The sequence below is a fragment of the Xyrauchen texanus genome, chromosome 6 (assembly GCF_025860055.1).
Source record: "Xyrauchen texanus isolate HMW12.3.18 chromosome 6, RBS_HiC_50CHRs, whole genome shotgun sequence".
NCBI classification, from domain to species: Eukaryota; Metazoa; Chordata; class Actinopteri; order Cypriniformes; family Catostomidae; genus Xyrauchen; species Xyrauchen texanus.
The window spans coordinates 34,497,549-34,519,199 of NC_068281.1; the positions used below are offsets into that span (position 1 = coordinate 34,497,549).

Below are 21,651 nucleotides of genomic sequence, written 5' to 3' on the forward strand. Positions count from 1 at the left end.
TAAAAGGAGGGAAGCGTGCATCTGTTCAGACAGATTTTTTCTTCTGAGCCGAGCGGTTGTGTTTCAGCAAGCTGAGGAAAACCCACTGCTGTTACACTCACCTCTAAAGAGCATAAGCTGTTGGCGCATTTCAGTGGCTTTTCTCTTCTGTGACATCACCTGCTTCTTTTTTCTCTGGCTTTCTTGTCTAACTCTTACTGATATGTTGCTGATATTATTAATAATAGCTTGTTGTTTTTATGTGAGAAGTTAGATATATGTGTTGTATAATATTAGTGTTTTGTGTATTTTTGCTCTTTGCATATGTTTACAAATTGTACAGCACATTGGTCAACTACCTGTATTGTGCTATATAAATAAACTACCTTACCTTAACTTACCTCCCAAGAATCTACCCACTGCCCGCTCTGGTACTCTCTGATGGAAGCCCCCCTTGGCACAGACGCGCTGGCACACAGCTGGCCCCAGGGGCTGCGCAAGTACGCATTTCCCACAGTGAGCCTACTTGCACAAGTCACGTGCAAGTTCAGGGAGGACGAGGGACAAGTCACTCCCGTGGCCCCTTGCTGGCCCACTCGGACTTGGTTCTCGGATCTCACGCTCCTCCTGACAGCACCTCCCTGGGGGATTCCCCTGAGGAAGGACCTTCTTTCTCAGTCACAGAGGTGCGCAGTCAGGTCAGTGCTCTCATTCCTGCAGGAGAGGCTAGAGGGGCGGCTGTCCCCCTCCACATTGAAGGTTTATTTAGCCGCCATAGTGGCTCACCACAACGCAGTGGATGGTAAGTGGTTAGGGATGGACGACCTGATCATCAGGTTCCTTAGAGGCACCCGGAGACTGAACTCTCCTAGGTCATGCCTGTTCCCTTTCACGGGATCTCTCAGTGGTCCTCTCTGGCCTTTGGAGAGCCCCATTTGAGCCGCTTGAGACAGACGAACTAAAGTCCCTCGCCTTGAAGACGGCCCTCCTGATTGCGCTCACTTCCATCAAGAGGGCTGGGCATCTGCAAGTATTCTCTGTCAGTGACACTTGCCTGGATTTCAGTCCGGCAGATTATCACATTCTCCTGAGACCCCGACCGAGCTACATGCCCAAGGTTCCTACGACCCCTTTCAGGGATCAGGTAGTGAACCTGCAAGTGCTGTCCCGGGAGGAGGCAGACACAGCCTTAGCGTTGCTGTGTCCGGTACGTGCTTTGCGCACCTATTTGGATCGCACGCAGAGTTTAAACACTGTGAGCAGCTCTTTGTCTGCTTTGGTGGACAGCGGAAAGGGAATGCTGTCTCCAAACAGAGGCTTCCCCACTGGATTGTGGACGCCATTGTGTTGGCCTATCAGACCCAGGCCGTGCCTGCCCCCTTGCGGGTTCGAGCACACTCTACGAGGAGTGCGGCATCCTCACGGGCATTGGCCAATGGCACCTCTCTAGCAGACATCTGCAGAGCGGCAGGCCGGGCAACACCCAATACCTTCTCAAGATTTTACAATCTCCGGGTTGTGCCGGTCTCATCCCGTGTTTTGACAGGTCCGAACACATAGAATTCGGTAATATGGAACAGCTGGCCGGGTGTATAGCTTGGGCATAGCGCCTTCCCCCTCTCCTGAGGTGAAGATGTGCGTTCTACTCCCCCGTCAAGTCCACAAGTCACAGATCCTGAATGTCATTCCTCCCTAGCCCTCTGGCTCTGAATTCAGCAGAGGAGTTCGCAGCCAGACCTACTGCAGGCACCAACTTGCCTGTACTGGAACAGGTGCTCCACAGGTACTGATTATTCCTATGATCTCCTGTGATGTTTCTTCCACGGTACGGTCCCCCTGTTGGCGGACACGCGTCTACCTTGGGCAGAGTTCCCTCTGTCCCCCGGTCACTGTGTTTGTAGAGCTCCTCCCCGTCGAGGCGGGACCAACCACCGCGCTACTTACATATGTGGCTGGTAAGCCCATGTGATGTATTTTGCCACATGTTAACCTCCCCTGCTGGGCAGGATGTGGTCTCCCTGGGATCTTTTCCCCCTGAAAGAATAGGATAGGATAGGAAAAGAACACTTTCCCGATGCATTTTATAGCGTTAGATGGCCCCAGATGGCCCCAGTCATTTTAGATAGGGACCCCTAGTGTCACTACATCGACACAATGTCGAGTGAGGATGGAGGGAACGAGACGTTGTGTCCCTCTTGCCACAACACTTTACCAGCCTCTGAAATGGCTGGGACCTCACTCTCAGCACCTCAGCTCAAAACCTGTCTGAACAGACGCACGCTTCGCTCCTTTTTTTACCCATATGTCCGGGGGAGGGACATGCAAATTATGTTCGCCAATTCTCATTGGCTTTTTCTCAAAGATAAGAGGTAACCAAGGCTCTCAAGAGAAACCCCTAGTGCCACTACATAAGCAAAACTTCTCGTTTCCTCCATCAGGGAACGGAGGTTCTATCGGGAAGACACACAGGCTTGAGTGAAGTTTGAGATGCAATTTACTTCATAGATGTAAAACGGGAGGTGATGTCTCGCTCTTTGGCGTAGGCCCCGCCCGGCAGTCCGAGGTAGTTGTACCTGGAACCGTCATGTCCTGCCGGAGATAGGAGGCAGGGGCGAGGAGCCTACCCCCCTGCGGGACAGGGCTCAACTGGTGGAGGTGGAGGTTGCAGTGTTAGCACACCGAAACAGCAATGTGATAGATTGTGAGCGGACTTATAAAGCATTGGCTTACATGCAATTGGCTAGGAGTTACCCAGCTAATGATGTGATGATGTGCACCTGCTGGACTTCCCGCTAGAACTACGCTCCACTTCCATTTATGACAGTAACCAAGACAGTTTGTTTTTTGCACTACATAACAATTGTTATTATTGATGACTATTATTATTACTATTATTGTTATAGTTATTATAATAATTATTATTATTATTGCATACCTGCTGAAACTGTATTTTTCTATAACATTTAGTTAAACTAATAAATAATTAATTTTCTTGCATATGAAACAAACAAGATGTTCACAAAAGTTTCAGCCCACCAAAGCAGTCTACTCATATATTCCAAATGAGCAGGTTGTTGTACAAATTACTAGTTTTACTTTTAATGTATGTCATTCTTTTGAGTTTTTGTTGGCCACGGGAACAGAACATTAACATCTATTTCTCTGACCTCTGATTGCCTAGGGATGCCTATGTAGAACTATTACTTAAAAGGCATACTGAAATGAAAACATACTGTATCTTCCTTAATGTGTTTGTTCAACTGACCAAAGACAGAGTTAGCAAATATTTCAAAGACCATCAACCCACAGGTGTGTTGGCAAGATGAGCTCTGGTGATGCATTGGTGGATGATGACAGCGAGGGCAGGCAGAAAGCCCACATGAGGTCAAACAAGAAGATTTAATATTTTAATTTTTTACACTCAGTGTGATTTTTTTCTTTCCTCTCACTCTGTGAAACTCGTTGGCTGTGAAAAAAAATACTGAGCCAAACATGAATTTAAAGTCAGAATGGCATTTTCAGTTTTCAGAATCAAGAAGGCCAGTTGCAACCAGTGATGCGATCACATACTTTAATTTCAAGAGACACACTTACAGAAACTGTCCCTTCAGTTTTTGGCTGGCAGACACTGGCATTTAATCTCTCTTGAATGGGCACTAGACAGGTTCTTGATTTTCACTACAGTAGTATGGGTTTTCCGTCTGGGGGTGTGCGGGCCAGAGCAGTGACTAGATCTGTGTTTTGGAAAGGGTACGAGTGGCGGGAGCCACAGCTTGAAATCAATACCGCATTACCCCATCATCCCAATGCTTACGGCCCACTGATGGAAACAGCAGATGCATGCCGGAATAAAGGAGCACTTCATGGCCCAGACAGTCCATGAACACTTTAAATACAGTACATGTCAGCCTACAAACAAGTACTACACTGATGCAGTTCATGTACCAATCAATCAGTCAAGTCTGCAGTCTTTTATATGGGCTCAACATAAAAGAAAAAATGTTTGGACAGAGATCATGACTGAAGTTTGATTAAAATGTATACTGTGACACTTGTGATTTAGATAAGCGTGTATTTACTGTATATTGAGTGAGTTATTCAGTGAGTGTGGACTGCAGATTTTATTGCTATGTCAGTGTTGATTAATTGAAGATAAAGTGTGTGTTTTCACATGTGTGTGTGTTGTATAGGGCCGAGTGGGGTTGGAGTTACTGAGTTGAAGAGGAAACTTCTACTCTCTGACCCAGAACACTTCAGTGTAACTGTGCCATGTGAGTTCCTATAACACATCTGCAATAAATTAACCTGACAGTATTTGTCTGATATGAACTATCAGTAATGTCGACTTCCCATTAGCTGATTGTTCAGCTGATTTTTATTCATAAGCTTCAAGCTAAATCTTTTGCTAGGTGTTCACAGCACCAGAGACTCAACTCCCTGCTGAGCAAGTTTAAAATTACTAGAGACAGTAGCTAGGCCTCGTGGCCTTGAGCTTTTTCTCACATTAAGCACTGACAAGCTATGGTGCTGCTCAGATCTGATGCAGAATGTTTTTTTTTTCACAGCAGAAACAAATTGATGCAAATTATGATTGTATTCCATGATGATTGTGTAACCAGTAGGGCTCTGAGTTGATTCCAAAATGATTCTGAGGCATTGGAAATCAAGAGTAGAATCGACACTGCTCAGGACAATCAATTCCACTCAGGGGCATGACATGTTTGGACTGTTTATTCCATCTAACACAACATTTTAACACATTCCAGAGGATCCTCAACAGCACCTTGTTTCAAAGTAGCTTTACAGAAGATCAGGCATTATCAGAAGTTAAAACTGTAATGTCTATAATGTCAATGAGTCATCACTGTGTAAAAGATAAAATACAATTGTTAATCGTGTTTAAAAATAAGTAATTAAATAATAATTGTATTAATAAGCCTAGTGAGCTAGCTGAATGCGACTGACCCCACTGATCAGCTGATTCAGTGCCGGCTGTGCTCCATCACGGCCCAGCCATGCCCTCCTCCTTGTCACACTCCTCCCTTGGCGGATGGCAGCAATCAGGGCTCTGCGAGAGCTCATCCCTCCTACCTCCCGAGTTTTCGGCACCGCTGTAACTCAACATAAAATCAACATAATCAAACGTGCAGCGCGGGCGCATGCGTCTCTCTTTCCTCAACGGGTGCCTCTGGCCGCCCCTTATCTCACTCTCCCGTTGATTCAGCGCCGGCCATGCGCCATCATGGCCCGGCCATGCCCTCCTCCTCGTCACAGTCATCTTGGCAGCATGCTCTAGCGTCAATAGTCTATGTCTGTCTCTCGTGAACACTGGTGCGCCTCGCGTCACACTCATGACCCTGTGTTCCCGGGTCGTGAGGTATCTTGTGTTTCATCCCCAGAGCATGGTGTCTGGATCCAGACTTCCCAGTCTGGTGCAGTTTTGGTCTGTGTCAGGGTCCAGACACTCATTGCAGTCTTGTTTTTGGTCACCTGTTTCGTGCATTACATGGCATTTGCCTCGCAATGAACGCTCAGGTTTAATTTAGTGTGAGAATGTGTGGCATCGCCTTGTTTGGCTACGTCATTTCCAAATTAGTGTTGTTTTGAGTCAACTAGTGAGATGTTGACCTTAAACTGTGTGCTACTTGAAATGTAGTTCATACTTTCAAGCAAGTAAACTGACATACAGGAAACAAGAACATCCATATTTTCTAAAACTAAAGCTAATGTGTGCTTTGATGCCACAGTTTTGTAAATGTTTATGAATAAAATGTTTGCAGACCATCACATTTTCCCACACTTAGTCCTAAAGACACTGTATGCTGAAGAGACTGCCAGAGTGAAGGTGGAGAACAGAATCAGCTTTCGACTACAACTTTGATGCCCAAGAATGATGTGGACAGGGGACGATAGAGTGATTAAAGAGAGGGACAATCACAGTTACTAACAGCTAGGTTGTTAATGCAGTGATAAAGGGAGCCTTGTGACTTTCCCTCCTTTCTGGAGCAATGCCATCATCCTGCCATGGGCTGGTGTTCATCTTGCTAGCTTCTCCCCTCTGGAAGCTCAAACTAACAGCTTGCCATATTTCTGACTGTCGTCCAAGCTTCCGAACTGTAAAGAAACAGGGTTAGGGTTTAACTCTGTCTGATATGTCTACATTTCTTTGATTTATGGCGTTTGAGCAGTGAGCGCAAAAGTCGATCAGTAAGACGGTGGCAATGATTTAATGCCAGTACATGACCGCCACAACTAATGACAACAACAACTAATAAACAGCTTTGATTCTGCTGTTGGATTTTACTTTGAGTGCTGTGGAACAATATCTTTTGTAACAGTCTGCTGCTGGCCCTAGAGCTCCATATAAAATCTTGTACTTGAAAGCTGCACTGATGACGTTGTATTTGCTGTTTAATGAATGGGAATAGCATTTTGATGATGGGCTTCAAGATCAATTTTGGCAATAATGGATCAGTTCAATTTTAATGCAGTGAGATTAGTAATTTGTCTTATCGCATTGTACGCACGCTCCATAAACAAAGTTGTATGTGTGCACACACACACATGCACAAATCACATTTGGCTTGACCTGTTGCCCCCCCAGTGGCAGTAAAAGTTTATAGTTTATTTTGGAGTATGTGGAGAACGTGTGGACAATTATAGTTAGGGTGTGTGGCGAACTCCTCGAGCCTAGTTAAACTCACCTCTGAGCATATTTTCTGTGTGACTCAGTCTAGTTAAACAAGGGCCAACATACTACCTAACCCCTGCTCAGTTTTGGTCACATGTTACCAGACTGCCTTTCCATCACGTTTCCTTCATAATATCGATGCATATTCATTTGTTTGTAAAATTCATAATATAAGTTGAATTGGAATTAGAACTGGAATAACAAAAAGAGGAATTTACTGAATTGCATTTCAAAGAAATCCAAACAACATGTTTTGCAAAACAACGTAAATAATAACATCACTATTTTTGACTAATTATACATATTTAATCCCTTATATGAATTAATCTTTTCTCAATTAATTATGCTACTCTTAACTGATTTCAATACTGTCAGAACAATTAACACAGCCATCAAAACAGATTTTAATTATGCCATAAAGCACCACAAAATATCCAACACATTGCTCTCAGACTTTCAAACTTCATAAAATAAACATGTATAAAATAGCAGCATTCTGGGAAATTAAGTGTTCATCAACCATGGACTAAAATTTTTTAAGTTAAATTAATAAACATGTAAAATAAAAGTTTTGTTGGAGCTATATTAGGTGTCTAACTACTATGTAGCCTACTTGAGCTTTTTCATAGATGTTTTATGTGCAGTGTACTTCCATTTAAAGTACCATCATTTAATTACATTTGTAGTTACACTGTTAACCATACCTCTAACCCAATCCTTACCCTAAAACCTAACTCTACCCCTGCACCTAAACCTATCATACTTCAAACTCAGTGTGAATTTTGTGAGAATTATGCAGAACAACATGTAGTTAAATAGTAAATACATTGTATTGTATGTAATGTTAGTACATAGTAGTTAAAGACACCTAATATGAAGTGTGACCAATGTTTCAATAGGTGGCATTTTAAACAGTGAATATTGATCATTTTTAATGTTTCTCAAAAAAAATAAAAATAAACGATATGTTGGGCGTATGATAACAAGTTAATTAAATGTATTATTGACCCTATACCCTTACAGCAGTTATATGAATTTCATTCCATTTTGAATCTACTTCCTTTGAGTCATCCTATTTGCTACCTCAATTCAAATTCTAATTAAATTCAGGAATTAAACTGGAATTTGAAAAGCATTCTTAATTCAATTCTGTATGGTTTTACATAAAACATTTTCATTACATTTACATTGTCGTGAGGTATATCAGCCAGAAAGTGTAACTCAATTTGGAATGAATAAAACCTTTGATTATTGCCAGACATATTTATTTCAACAGATACCACTCGGGAGCGGAAAAAGCAAGAGAGAGACGGGGTGGAGTACCACTTTGTCTCCAAACACACATTTGAAAAAGATATCCTCAACCACAAGTAAGCAAAACTCCCCTAAGTGGTACCCTGCCCAAGTTGTAGTTTATTATAGAGGCTAGTATTGGGTTGTGTTGTTTTAGTTTTGCTTGCATTGCTTACTTCACGGAAGTTAATAGTCATCTATGAATGTTAAGTAATACAGCTAATATTTCAAATGGTTACCTGTTTTTTTTTAATCCAACACTAACTGACTAATTAACTAACACTAACAACTCTATTCCTATAAGGTCTATAAAGATGCTCCTTGAATTGAAATCACATTTAATCCTTTTTAATGCTTAAAACGCAGAGATCATAACTAAAATTGACAGGAAATACTCATTCTCCCATTTTTACTCAAAAACGAGGGGAAATCTCTAAAGCATGTGTCCATAACTGTGTCATATTATATTAAATGAAGGGGATATTTTAAGAGCCCTCTGTGGTTTGAAATGACTTTGTGTCTTGTTAGTTGGACACAGGGAAAGAAGTCAAAGAGAGTAAGACAGGAATGACAGAGAGCAGACAGACAGACTTTCCAGGGAGGCGGGCTGCTTTTTGCATTACTCCACCGAATTATCATCATTTTAGATTATCATAAAAATGCCTTGGAGCCAAATGCTAAAGCCTAAGGTTACTGCCAGAAATCATCAGTCACAATTGAGCCTGTGATGACTAATATCAACTTGTTGACTGTTGAAAAATGTAAGACAAGTATATTTACATGAAACCATCAAGTAATTCCATTTCAATTGGGTAGAATTGCGGTTGACTTTCACAAGGAGACATAAAGGCATGATGTATGTGAAGACAAGGTTATCTGTTAATATCGAACTGGATAATCTGTCAATTATAATGCAAGTAATTAAGGCACAAAATTAAAAACTGGCTCATTTTCTATTTGAATGTGACAAACTTTGTATTTGACAAATGATTAGGAGTTTTGAGACCATTCCTCAACTGTCAGGTGGCTTCCATTAAAGGAATATTCCGGGTTCAAATTAAGTTCAACACAATTGACAGCATTTGTGGCATAATGTTGATTACCAAGGACTGATCCCTCCTTTTTTTTAAAAGAATAATTGAGGTTATAGTAAGGCGCTTACAATGGAAGTGGGGGTAAATGTTTGGAGGGTTTAAATGCATGAAGCTTATAGTTTTACAAAAGCACTTACACTGTAAAAAAAACTGCCAGGATTTTACAAGATTTAACTGTAATTTCTGACAATAGAATACTGTGAAGTCACAGTAAACAGTAATGATTTAATTTTAATAAATTGTCAAAATACTACTGTAAAATATACTGTGAATTCAACTTGTAGACAGGAAATTACTGTAAACTCACACTAAATTTGTTTACAGTGTACATTAATTCTTATGTTAAAACTCATGTATTATTTGAGCTGTAATGTTGTTCAAATTGACATTTTTACAGTAATTTTAGGGTCTGTTGACATTACATCATCATGGCTATATAACTTTACACAGAGAAGGTTAGTAAGTGATTTTGTCACACTAAAATCATGTTTGCATGAATATTGTTTATATCTTGTGGCTATACTTTTGAAACAGTGAGAATTTTAACAATCAGAAATGTACCCCCATTCACTTCCATTGTAAGTGCCTCATTGTAACCCAGATTTTGTATAATTTTTATTTTTTTTTTAAAAAAGGAGGGATGAGTCGAAATAAATTTTTGCAGTAATCAATTATGCCACAAATGTTGTCGATTGAGCTTGTATTGAACCCGGAATATTCCTTTAAATTGTCACATAAGAGATAAGAAACAGCATAATTTGCCAAAAAGTCTGGAAGAATGATCGGCTGAAAAATGCTACAACTTACTGTGAATGAACCTGATGTTTCCTGTGATAAGAGCTAAAAAAATGTTTACACCATTATTATGAAGAAAGGCTCAGGTCATATTTCAATCAAAAATACAAATATTTATTTTGTATAAAGTATATGAAGCCTGCTTTTATTTTTTTATTTGCATTGTGGCTTTATTTTTTATTTAAATTAGGATCATGCTGACTCTAATAGAAGAAAACAAAAAACCCATTGTGTCCAGATAGAAGGATTTTCTTTACTGTATTGCAATATTTTGATGACAGTAATGAGACTGAGACTTTTGGGAATGACAGTAATGAGAATGTGATTTATTTTCTTTTTTTTGTGGTGGTGGTGGTGGTGGGGGTATAACAGTAAAGGGAAAGTGATTTGGGGCATCAGAATGTGATTATTTGGTATATTATGTTAAGAGAATGTTTTTTTTATGTAATGAGAATACTATTTATTTATTATGAAATTAGTTAGAATGATATTTGTTATGAAAGTCACAATGTAAAATAGGACCCACATATTTCTATGTGACATTCACCAAGATTTATGTTTGAGTTCCACAAGATGTAGTTTCTTTTCATGTTATTTATGTCTTGTTAGTTATCAGAAATATCCAGAACTTGTTATCCAAATCTCTCCAAGTTTTCAAAAGGGGAGTAATTAAATTATATTTCAATTAAAATGTAATTATTAAAATTTTATTTCAAGTTAAGTTATAATCTAAATTATTAATCGAATAATAGCAAAAGGTCAATATTCTAAAGCTGTAGTTTTTGCTCTCTGATATGACTAATAGGTTTTTGGAGTACGGTGAACATAAAGGCAACTACTATGGTACGAGCGTGGATTCAGTTCGCAAGGTTCTAGCGGAGAGCAAGGTGTGCCTGTTGGATGTGGAACCCCATGTGAGTAAAACATCATTCATGTGTGTGAGTGCCACGAGCCTTGGATCAGGTATCCATGCATGAGGGTCTTCAACAGCAACGCCCCCTTTCAAGACAAATTATTTTATAGACTTTTTTTAATATTACTAAAGAACCACACATTCAGCATATGATAAAAATACCATAATTAGTCTTCGATCTCTCTATTTCCAAAAGTATTATTGAGATGGAAAAGGAGAAACTGGGATAAACAGAGTGAGCGAGAGCCAGCAAGCCCTATATTACATGTCATATTTGTTGACTTTGGAACATAGATTCAAGGGCAGGAATTATGTCATTCTGGACGGGGAGCTTCTGTCAGCTTCACTCCAATTGGTACATTTCCTGTGGTCTGATTATTTTTCATCAGCTTGTAACATTTATAGAAACATTCTCACTGTATTAACGAACATACTATATGGGCACATATTTCAAATGATGCATGGCTCAGGCAGAACGGCTCGTGCAGGATTTTGGAAATGATCAAATGTTCCATTGTAGTAAAGCTTACAGATGTAGTTTTCTGAGCATTTTAATGAAAATGGCTTTAAATGAAATAGTGAAGCTACAACAGCATGGACACGTTGATCCCACGGACAATGACTAAACAACTGTATTATTTTGAAGAATAGTTCTCATATCTGTTGTCATTTAGCTGTGTTTACTATAGCATAAATGTAATCAAATGCAATCAAAAAGCTAACTGTTTGTTTCTCCATTCTCTAATAGGCAATATCAGTCTTATACACAACTGAGTTTAAACCTTACGTTGTATTTGTAAAGCCCCCATCTATTGAGCACTTAAGACTGAGCCGAAGAAAAGCTAAAGTTCTGTCATGTCCGGATGAGCAGACACTCACAAAAACATTTACGGTAAGAGATAATAATGATGGCTGTTTCCTGCTGTCGCTAACAGAACATTGATAAAGAATAGGTTTTTTTATAGGTTTATCCACTTTAAAACCTATACCTAAAACGTTGTAAAATGAAGACTACCATCATATCAGAGCTCCTGTGGCTCAACTGGTACAGTATAATACAAGCAACAAGAGGGACTCATGAGTTTGATACCCAGGGAACACACAAAATGGTAAATGTAAACTTTGAACTCATTTTATGCATAAATGTAACAGTGGCTTAGAAAAATGATTTCATTATACATAAGGCAGGTCACCCCATCATAGTGGCAACCAGTTTAAGCTCACATGACCAGCCAAATACTACTCACTTTATCTTGGTAACACCCTGATCCCCCCTGTTGGTGAACACTCATATTTGACAAATACGCCTGCAAATTGGGTATTTCTGCAATGGCATCAGTAACCAAAAACATAATTATGGGTGATGCTTCATTCACATAAAGAGTATAAATATAGTATACATTTTCGATATAATATCCAAGACCACTGTCATATTTGCCAGTGAAAAAACAAAACAAAACGTTTTTTACCTTTGCATCTAATAAATTCAGCCTGATCTCATGAACATTATGTGACAGTGTTAACATTTTTTCAAAATAAAATGTACATGCTTCATTAAGCGTGTCGCTGCAGTTTCTGAGTGAAATGTCCAGCAGGGGGCGTCAAAAGCGAGTGGAATTATTTTTATGGTTAATATTAGATGGAGTTTTTGATGCATGATTGGCTGGGCTCGAACCGCAGACTGTTGAGTTCAAAGGTGATTTAACACACCCTGTAATACAAGTGTTATAATGGGTCTTTTTTCAAATAAAGCATTATAATAAAAGTATGTCTATATCATAACAGCTGTGTGTGACTAATAGTGCAAAAAATAAGTGTGTATAAAGTCATAATCAGCTATTGTAGTCCTGATTTGTGTGACAGTGAATAAAATGCTCAGGTGTTGTAGCGCCTCTAGTGTTAATTTCACCAGGAAACTTTAACAAAACCAGAACTGGGCACGTAAAATTCAGTTTACAAAAATGTACTTATAATAACATTCATTCTATATAAAAATTATAAATAAATAAATACATATACAATAAAAATTAGAGGATCCCACATACTCAATTCATGACCATCCTGATGCTACACCAGAGTCCAGTACACACCAGAGGTGGACAAGGTCACGTCCTGACACATCATCTTGACCCTACTTCGGCCTCTCTTTCAATTAATGCACCTCTTTGGCAAAGGTCCCTTTTAAAATCACTCCAGGGTGGGCTGCAGGTGTGCCCCATGAGCACACACAGGTTATCCCTACTTTCTGAGACTTTGTCTGGCTTGGGGTTGAAAGTTTCCTGGTTATCCCACCGAGACACATCTGTGTCATGCTATGAGCATGAGCACCTAAGTCCACTCTGGGGTCTTATAAAATACTTAGGTCATCTCTCTCACACCTGGATGTATTTGTACATACTACCAAGCTTCTGAGTGCCCTCCGATGCAAATGTGTTGCTCATCTTTCCATATTAACCCAAAACTTACTATATAACTGCACTTGACATGACTTGTTTTCATGATTTAGCGGCATGACTCTTCTTTACTGCCGTTACAGTACTTGCTCCATACAAGCCAAAATCTGTCTCACTTATAATGTCACAACATTTTTATAATTCAAAAACTGCTCAGAGAGACATATTTATAGGCAAGATGTGTTCTAGCAGACCATCTGCAGTTTTGTGCAATGTGGTAAATGTCTTCTCAATGTTAAAAATAGAGGACAGTCTCATAGCAGAAGATTTCTCACACTGACCAATGACCTGAATGAATTTAGTAGGAACTCTTAAATATATTGAACTTGACTAGTATCTTTACCCTCATGCCAGTTTTCAGAGTTGTGCAACTGACAATTTATTTACCTAAAACTGCATCTTATTGCAAGTAATATCTCGATTAATACCTTGATTATCTGAAATCAGAAGAAGGAAAACCGTCTAAAGCAGTGTATTTCCCCAACGTATTGTGTGAAGTCACCAGAATATCCTTCTGACTTAATCCTGTAGATTGAACGAAAATTCTTTCTTCTTGCCCTTCCTACATAGACAGATACAGTATATCCAATACTAGCTCCAAAAGTGCTTCAATGAGAAATCATTACCATCTTTGACCCACTTTATAGAGTTATGTTTAGGTTAGTAGTAGAGTTGGGGTACTCAAGTTCGGACTCTATTCCAAGTCATGAGTCCAGTTGTAATGGACTTGTAACAGACACGGTGCATTTTTACTCGGATTTGACTCGGACTCGAGCCTTTGGGAGTTCAGCCGAGTCCATGGCATTTGTGATGTAATGAAAAATAAATAAATAAAAATAATGAAACAGAAATGATTTAACATATCTCTGTCCGCATGCCGCACCCACTGAGGTCATAGGCAAAGCCAGAGTTTGTTTCACCGTGTTGAGCAAACACACATGCACACACATATGCACGTGCAGAGCAGAACACTCATCAGTCAACCAATACACATGAATTGTACTACGGAGACTACTGTATAACGTTGATTACAGTGGTGGCTGGCATGACGAACACATAAATCCAGGTATGTAGCCAATGTACTAGAAATGAAACGAGGCGATTTCACATGGCATGAGACCTCACAACTGGTAAAATCGCACGTGCCGTTTGTGCAGCCAATACGGTGCTCAAAACACGGCTTTATTTTGGTTAAGAACTTCATTAAGTCAATTCAGCCACATCATGTCTCTCTAGTTCACAGTTTACTAAAAATAACATATCAAAATACAAATTCCAAATAAATATAGCATATAGGCTTCTGTAGTCTCTTGAGGTCCACGCAGTGTTGTCAACTTGAACTGATCCTTGATAAATTAACTGTAACTTTTTAAATTGTCTGGAAAAGCAGTTAGCAACTATAAACAGATAAACAGTGCCTATTTATTATTGATTTTCTATTTTAAAAGCATTGACAAACTGCTTAAAATATGTTATTTTGCCGGGTTTTTTTCCACAATAAAATATTAAGATATTTTTGGGCAGCAAAATGTTTAGTTACAGAGAAGAGAAGCAAATTTGTTGCATCGCACATTGATTTGATGATACTTTATTAAAGTCTTCAGCAAATCAGCAGAAATATATCGTTAGTCATTGCAAATGCCCAAGTAAAAATGCATTTTCAGCAACAAGCTGAAAGAAGCCAATCCATGTCTTCCCGCAACACGTAAGCGAGGTGTTTTCTGACACTGTAAGAACTTCATTAAGTCAATTCATAATTACACATGCAATATGAAATTATATGGATAGAATATGCTACATGGAATTTCTTTTCTAAAAAAAAACTAAAAATGTGGTTAAATTATGAAAAGCAAAATGTAAAATAAAATATAAATTTTCACAAACTATATATACAGTTAAGTGCAGAAGTTTGCATACCCCTTTTGTTTTATACGTTTTCACACCCTTTTTAGAAATGATACAAATATAAGAGAAAAAGATTTTATATTTTATGTTGTACTTTCCTTCAAAAGCTACATTACGCAACATTTACTGTAATTTACTCAAATCATCCTGTTCAAAAGTTTGCATCCCCTTTGTTCTTGTGTTGCCATCTTGAGCATCAATGTATGTTTGCACATTTTGTAAGTTATGTATGAGCAAGGACGGCTTAAGAACCCATGGGCCAATACATCTTTTCACAACATTCATCATAAAGCACAATGACAGAGGGTAACTGGTGCATATTACTGTATGACCACGTGTAAATGTCAGTGAAGTGATGCTTCAGAGCATTTGTTGCTACATTTGTTCAGATCTATTACATTATTAAAAAGTAAAAATGCAGTTCACACAACACATTTACTTGAAAACACCTTACACCAAGAATACACTTTAATATTTTCTGAATATATTAAAAGAAAATATGTCATCTGGTTTTTAAGACTCATTAAAAGCAAAAATTCTTGAAAAAAGAAATGTTGGCATAACTAGTGCAGAATAGTCTTTTAGTGTTTTTTATTCTTTAAAAAATAAAACAGTGAAACAACAGTTTTAAAATTAGATTAATAATTAAAATCCCTTTAGTCCTCCAAATCAAATTTATGAGGTGTAACAAAATGTTTTGTTGTTTATGTTGACAAAAACCATATAACAGAGCGGGCATTTTTAGACCCTCAAGACTGAGCGTGAAGTTTTAAAAAAATAGTATATATATTTTGACATTTTTATGAAAGGCACATTTTGTTCAGGTCATGTGGTGTAACCCTGAGAAAACCTCTTTTTGCCTTTTGACTCAAAAATTCATAATATTAATAAAAAAATATTTTTTACCTTGAAAAATGTGTTTAAAAACTTTTTTGAAATGAATGATTGAGTTGTTCATGCTCTCGTCTATTTAAGGTGCAAGGAAAGTATTATAATAGACCTTTTTCACTCTCCATGTTTTGGAAATCGGAAGTAAATGTTTGCAGGGTAAACTTCAACAGCGGTGAATGGGAGTGAATGGGGGATCACAATCAATATTATTTTCACTTAACCAATTGCTCCAAGATAAAAAAAATTAAAAAAAATCCCAATTACATTTGAATGACATTCCAGAAGAGGAAAAATAGAGAGCAGTGGATTAAAACAGTAAAATGGGAGAAGATGCCAAATTTACTGTCACTCTCTCAGCTGCTGCAATAGAAACCCCCACACAGCTGTGGTCATTCATTTTTTTAAACTAATTCCAGGGTAATATAACTTAAAGCATAATGTTATAAATTTACACTCAATATTAAAAAAATATATAATATTAAAAAAAAAAAACAATGTTAGAAACACGTCATCACAGTCTTTGAAAATGTCTATACTTGTTATTTGGTTACACCACACGCATTTTTTTAAGAAATTTTATAAAATGCTATAAATGTTTTTCATAAATGAATGAAATACAGTGGGTACGGAAAGTATTCAGACCCCCTTAAATTTTTCACTCTTTGTTATATTGCAGCCATTTGCTAAAATCATTTAAGTTCATTTTTTTTCCTCATTATTGTACACACAGCACCCCATATTGACAGAAAAACACAGAATTGTTGACATTTTTGCACATTTATTAAAAAAGAAAAACTGAAATATCACATGGTCCTAAGTATTCAGACCCTTTGTTCAGTATTTAGTAGAAGCACCCTTTTGATCTAATACAGCCATGAGTCTTTTTGGGAAAGCTGCAACAAGTTTTTCACATCTGGATTTGGGTATCCTCTGCCATTCCTCCTTGCAGATCCTCTCCAGTTCTGTCAGGTTGGATGGTAAACGTTGGTGGACAACCATTTTCAGGTCTCTCCAGAGATGCTCAATTGGGTTTAAGTCAGGGCTCTGGCTGGGCCATTCAAGAACAGTCACAGAGTTGTTGTGAAGCCACTCCTTCCTTATTTTAGCGGTGTGCTTAGGGTCATTGTCTTGTTGGAAGGTGAACCTTCAGCCCAGTCTGAGGTCCAGAGCACTCTGGAGAAGGTTTTCGTCCAGGATATCCCTGTACTTGGCCGCATTCATCTTTCCCTCGATTGCAACCAGTCGTCCTGTCCCTGCAGCTGAAAAACACCCCCACAGCATGATGCTGCCACCACCATGCTTCACTGTTGAGACTGTATTGGACAGGTGATGAGCAGTGCCTGGTTTTCTCTACACATACCGCTTAGAATTAAGGCCAAAAAGTTCTATCTTGGTCTCATCAGACCAAAGAATCTTATGTATCACCATCTTAGAGTCCTTCAGGTGTTTTTTCATGTGTCTTGCACTGAGGAGAGGCTTCCGTCGGGCCACTCTGCCATAAAGCCCCGACTGGTGGATGGCTGCAGTGATGGTTGACTTACTACAACTTTCTCCCATCTCCCGACTGCATCTCTGGAGCTCAGCCACAGTGATCTTTGGGTTCTTTACCTCTCTCACCAAGGCTCTTCTCTCCCGATAGCTCAGTTTGGCCGGACGGCCAGCTCTAGGAAGGGTTCTGGTCATCCCAAACGTCTTCCATTTAAGGATTATGGAGGCCACTGTGCTCTTATGAACCTTAAGGGCAGCAGAAATGTTTTTTGTAACCTTGGCCAGATCTGTGCCTTGCCACAATTCTGTCTCTGAGCTCTTCAGGCAGTTCCTTTGACCTCATGATTCTCATTTGCTCTGACATGCACTGTGAGCTGTAAGGTCTTACATAGACAGGTGTGTGGCTTTCCTAATCAAGTCCAATCAGTATAATCAAACACAGCTGGACTCAATTGAAGGTGTAGAACCATCTCAAGGATGATCAGAAGAAATGGACAGCACCTGAGTTAAATATCTGAGTGTCACAGCAAAGGGTCTGAATACTTAGGACCATGTGATATTTCAGTTTTTCTTTTTTAATAAATGTGCAAAAATGTCAACAATTCTGTGTTTTTCTGTCAATATGGGGTGCTGTGTGTACAATAATGAGGGAAAAAAATGAACTTAAATGATTTTAGCAAATGGCTGCAATATATCAAAGAGTGAAAAATGTAAGGGGGTCTGAATAATTTCCGTACCCACTGTAAATATGGACGCAAAGATTACATTTCGAACTTGTCAAGTTCACCTCAGACACCTCAGACAAACTTATTTGCCAATGACCCATAAGAGTTACTACCTAACTTGTGCCATTTCTTTAATATTTTTCTGACCATAGTAGCCTACTATCATTCACATATACCACCTTTCTATTCAAATTATTTTACAGGAGGAGGACTTTGATCATATAATTGCCATTGCCCAAGATATGGAGAATAAATACGGCCATTTGTTTGAGAAAGTCATCATCAATGATGACCTGGCCATCGCATTCACTGAGCTGAGAGACGAACTCAAAAAGATTGAAAGAGAGAGTCACTGGATCCCCAGTACATGGACTCATGTCTGAGAGAGCAAAGTAGGTAAACTAAGATCACTTTTGAAATGTTTTGGAGATTTTCAGCATATAAAAAACACATCATATTATTGTAATTATATGCTTATAAGCCAGTCATGAATTAAATCCCCTCATAACCACCAAACTCATGACACTGGACTGAAGTGATCTTGTTATTCCTGTGCTTGAAATAGGTTTGTTTATGTTGAGAAACAAATAATTGTAAAGAATTTTCATCTCACCCAAATTCCTATGTAATGATGTACATTATGTTATATTTCTGTATGATTTCTATACAGTTATTGCTTTTGTGCACAGTTGTGGCTTGTGTTCTGACATTAATTACTTGCAGACTCTCCTGAGCAAAGATGTGTTCTCAATTTGGTTTAAGTGGTGTGGAGCAAGACTACAGTTTTTTCTTAAATTGTGACTACAAGATTGAACTCTGGATTAGACCTTTGAAACAGATCCAGGTAGCTCCACTATGTACCAAACATTTCCAATCCAAGTGTGGATTTGTTCTTGACATTGAATTCAACTCTGGGCTTTGCAATGATTTAAATGTCTCAGTATTCCTGAGGAACATTAACTTTACAGGTAGATGAAGTAAAACGGATCAATGCTGCGCACCTCAACTAATCTTACCCATTTTTTAAAGGATAAAACACTTGCAAAGAGTGATTCCCATGACAATTCTTCTCAAACATTTCCTTTAGATCTGGAAGTTGGGAGGAAGAGGTTTGTTGGAAGGTCACCTTAGTTGTTTCTCCAGGAGCCAGAGCAGGAAGTGGAGTTTATTTTCACCAGCACTCAATATATTTAAGCGGAATTAAAGAGTAATGGGGGTCCAGTTGGATGGCTGCCTGGCCAGTGTGGGGGACAGAACTCCTCGTATATCTGCCTTTTACCTTCTAATGTAAGGATGCTTGAAATGGAGAAGCAGACATCGATCCTTACACCCATCCATAGTAAGACAGATACAGTTGTAAAAAATTACAGAGTGACACATCTGCACTTAAAAACACATTAATGTATACAAGATTTACTTCATATTTTCATTGTAGCCAATTGGCATAGTCCAAATCTTAGACAGTACTCTGACTGGATTTTACTGTGTAAATACATTTGATGGATACTACAAGGCTTTCTGATGCATTTTGCTCTATAAGAATGGCCAGACTGGTTTTCACAGAGTTTAAGTCTAAAATATACTGGTAGATGACCTATAACATCCATTTTTGGTTAGAATTTAAATGTGGGAAAGCATATATTGTACAGCAAGACTACAGAGAAAATGGCACGATGCTTCTGAAAGTTCATGTACCCTAAAATCGAGAAAATAATAAAAAACGAAAAAATATGTTTGCATCAATTCAAGCCTGAATGCATTTCTTCTATTGAAAGCCTAGAGTAAAAATAAATGTTTACTCTTGTGCTACTGATAGCAAGTTGCTCGAGAAGCCTCAGAGACACTGGTCCCGTGGAAACCAGGAAGTAACCATGTTCTCATAAACAATGTTGAGCCCGATTCAGATGTTGGATTTTTGCTCTAAGATTATAGTTTTACTCCACTAATTGTTAGGTTTAGGGTTGGGGTATAATAATAATAAAATAATATGTAATAAAAATGTATTCCTCTTTACTGTGTAGCCCTGCTAAAATATTAGTGTAGACCTGTTCAAATATTATAGTGTAACCTTGATTAAACATTAAGGTATCTTAATTTATTGTTTATTTGTTTACTTATTTTACATATTTGATGTATATAATGTGTAAAATGAATATACATGGTAAAAAAAGAAACGAAAACATTGATGTGAAGTGAAGGTTTACATGTACGTAACTGTTAGGATGTCTATGATTGGGGAAGAAGGAGGGGCGAAGAGTCGTAGAAAGAACCAGATAGCGCCCTGAGATCCAGGAAATTCTCAGTGGTTCCTCTGGCAACGGTGGAATGTTCATGAAATCATTGTGGACGTGGAGCGTGTGACGAAATACTCAGATTGCAAAGAGTGAGGTTTCCATTTAGTTTGAAGCACGCGCACCATCAAAGTAACAGGCCTGCAACGTTTATTTTATTTTATTTCAAAGACTTTGGGTGTATGTTTGATACTATCAAATGAGTATTGGCATTCCAAAGGGTGAAACATATTGTTATAAGTTATGTTTATGGTTAATGAGTCACATTTAAACGATGTTTCTTATGTGATGTGATATTTGAAAGTGAATAAATGAGTGTTTATGCTACTATGAGTCTGAAGTGAAATATGAATAGGGTATTGTGAATACTGTAAAAACTTAATGTGTTGTATTTGATCATTTAAGGGTTGTTTTGTAATTCTAAAAGGTTATTGTTTATTTTATTGATTTCATTTATTTAAGTTGATTAATTAAAAAAGACTCAGAGGTTATATTTTATATTACATTGTATTGTGTTTTATTATTGAGGTAAAAGGTATTTAGATATAGTAAAAGTAGTAATGTACATATTTACTTGATAAAATAAATAATAGTTAATTTAGTTAAGAGTTTAAAGTAGGTTTTATTTGGGGGTAAAGACAGGGAAAATTAAATGCACAGTGAGATAAAAGAGAATAAGAACTCTGGGCCCTTTCCATTTAAGTGTAGGGAGAGGAGCGCTACAACTGTTTTACATCATTTACAACTAAAAATACAACTTGCTTTTTGTGCCACTCTGTGGACATTTCACCTGGATACTGGAGCTCACACATGCCCATACATTCAACAACACTTCCAGCTTCGGGAGGAACTGATTAGAGTTTCGGGAAGCACAGACCAATATCAGCAGCAGATCTTTCAGCCTACTGTTGCCAAACCTTTTTGCCTTTACTAGTTCTTATCAAACGAACATGCAGTGTGACAAATATTGGAAATGTAGTCTCTAAATTAATAGGATGTCATAAAATCGCATGCAAAATAATAAGAATAGTATCAGCAACAATGCTGTTTAAACAGTATAGCATGTCACACCACAGGACATGTCAACTTTCCAAATGTATTTCATGTCAACTACCCATAGGCCTATGCTATAT

At 38.3% G+C, this 21,651-nt stretch overlaps 1 protein-coding gene across 1 annotated transcript in view; it reads left to right on the forward strand.

Annotated features, from left to right (window-relative positions):
- LOC127644616 (MAGUK p55 subfamily member 7-like) overlaps positions 1-20,937 on the forward strand; it is an 81,205-nt gene extending 60,268 nt beyond the window's left edge. Inside the window, exons 16-20 of the mRNA XM_052127880.1 lie at positions 4,170-4,250; positions 7,947-8,040; positions 10,658-10,766; positions 11,514-11,657; positions 18,431-20,937. Of these exons, the coding sequence (XP_051983840.1) occupies positions 4,170-4,250; positions 7,947-8,040; positions 10,658-10,766; positions 11,514-11,657; positions 18,431-18,610 (608 nt within the window). The 3' untranslated portion in view covers positions 18,611-20,937. The remainder of the gene's footprint in view (positions 1-4,169; positions 4,251-7,946; positions 8,041-10,657; positions 10,767-11,513; positions 11,658-18,430) is intronic.
- The last annotated feature ends 714 nt before the right edge of the window (positions 20,938-21,651 follow it).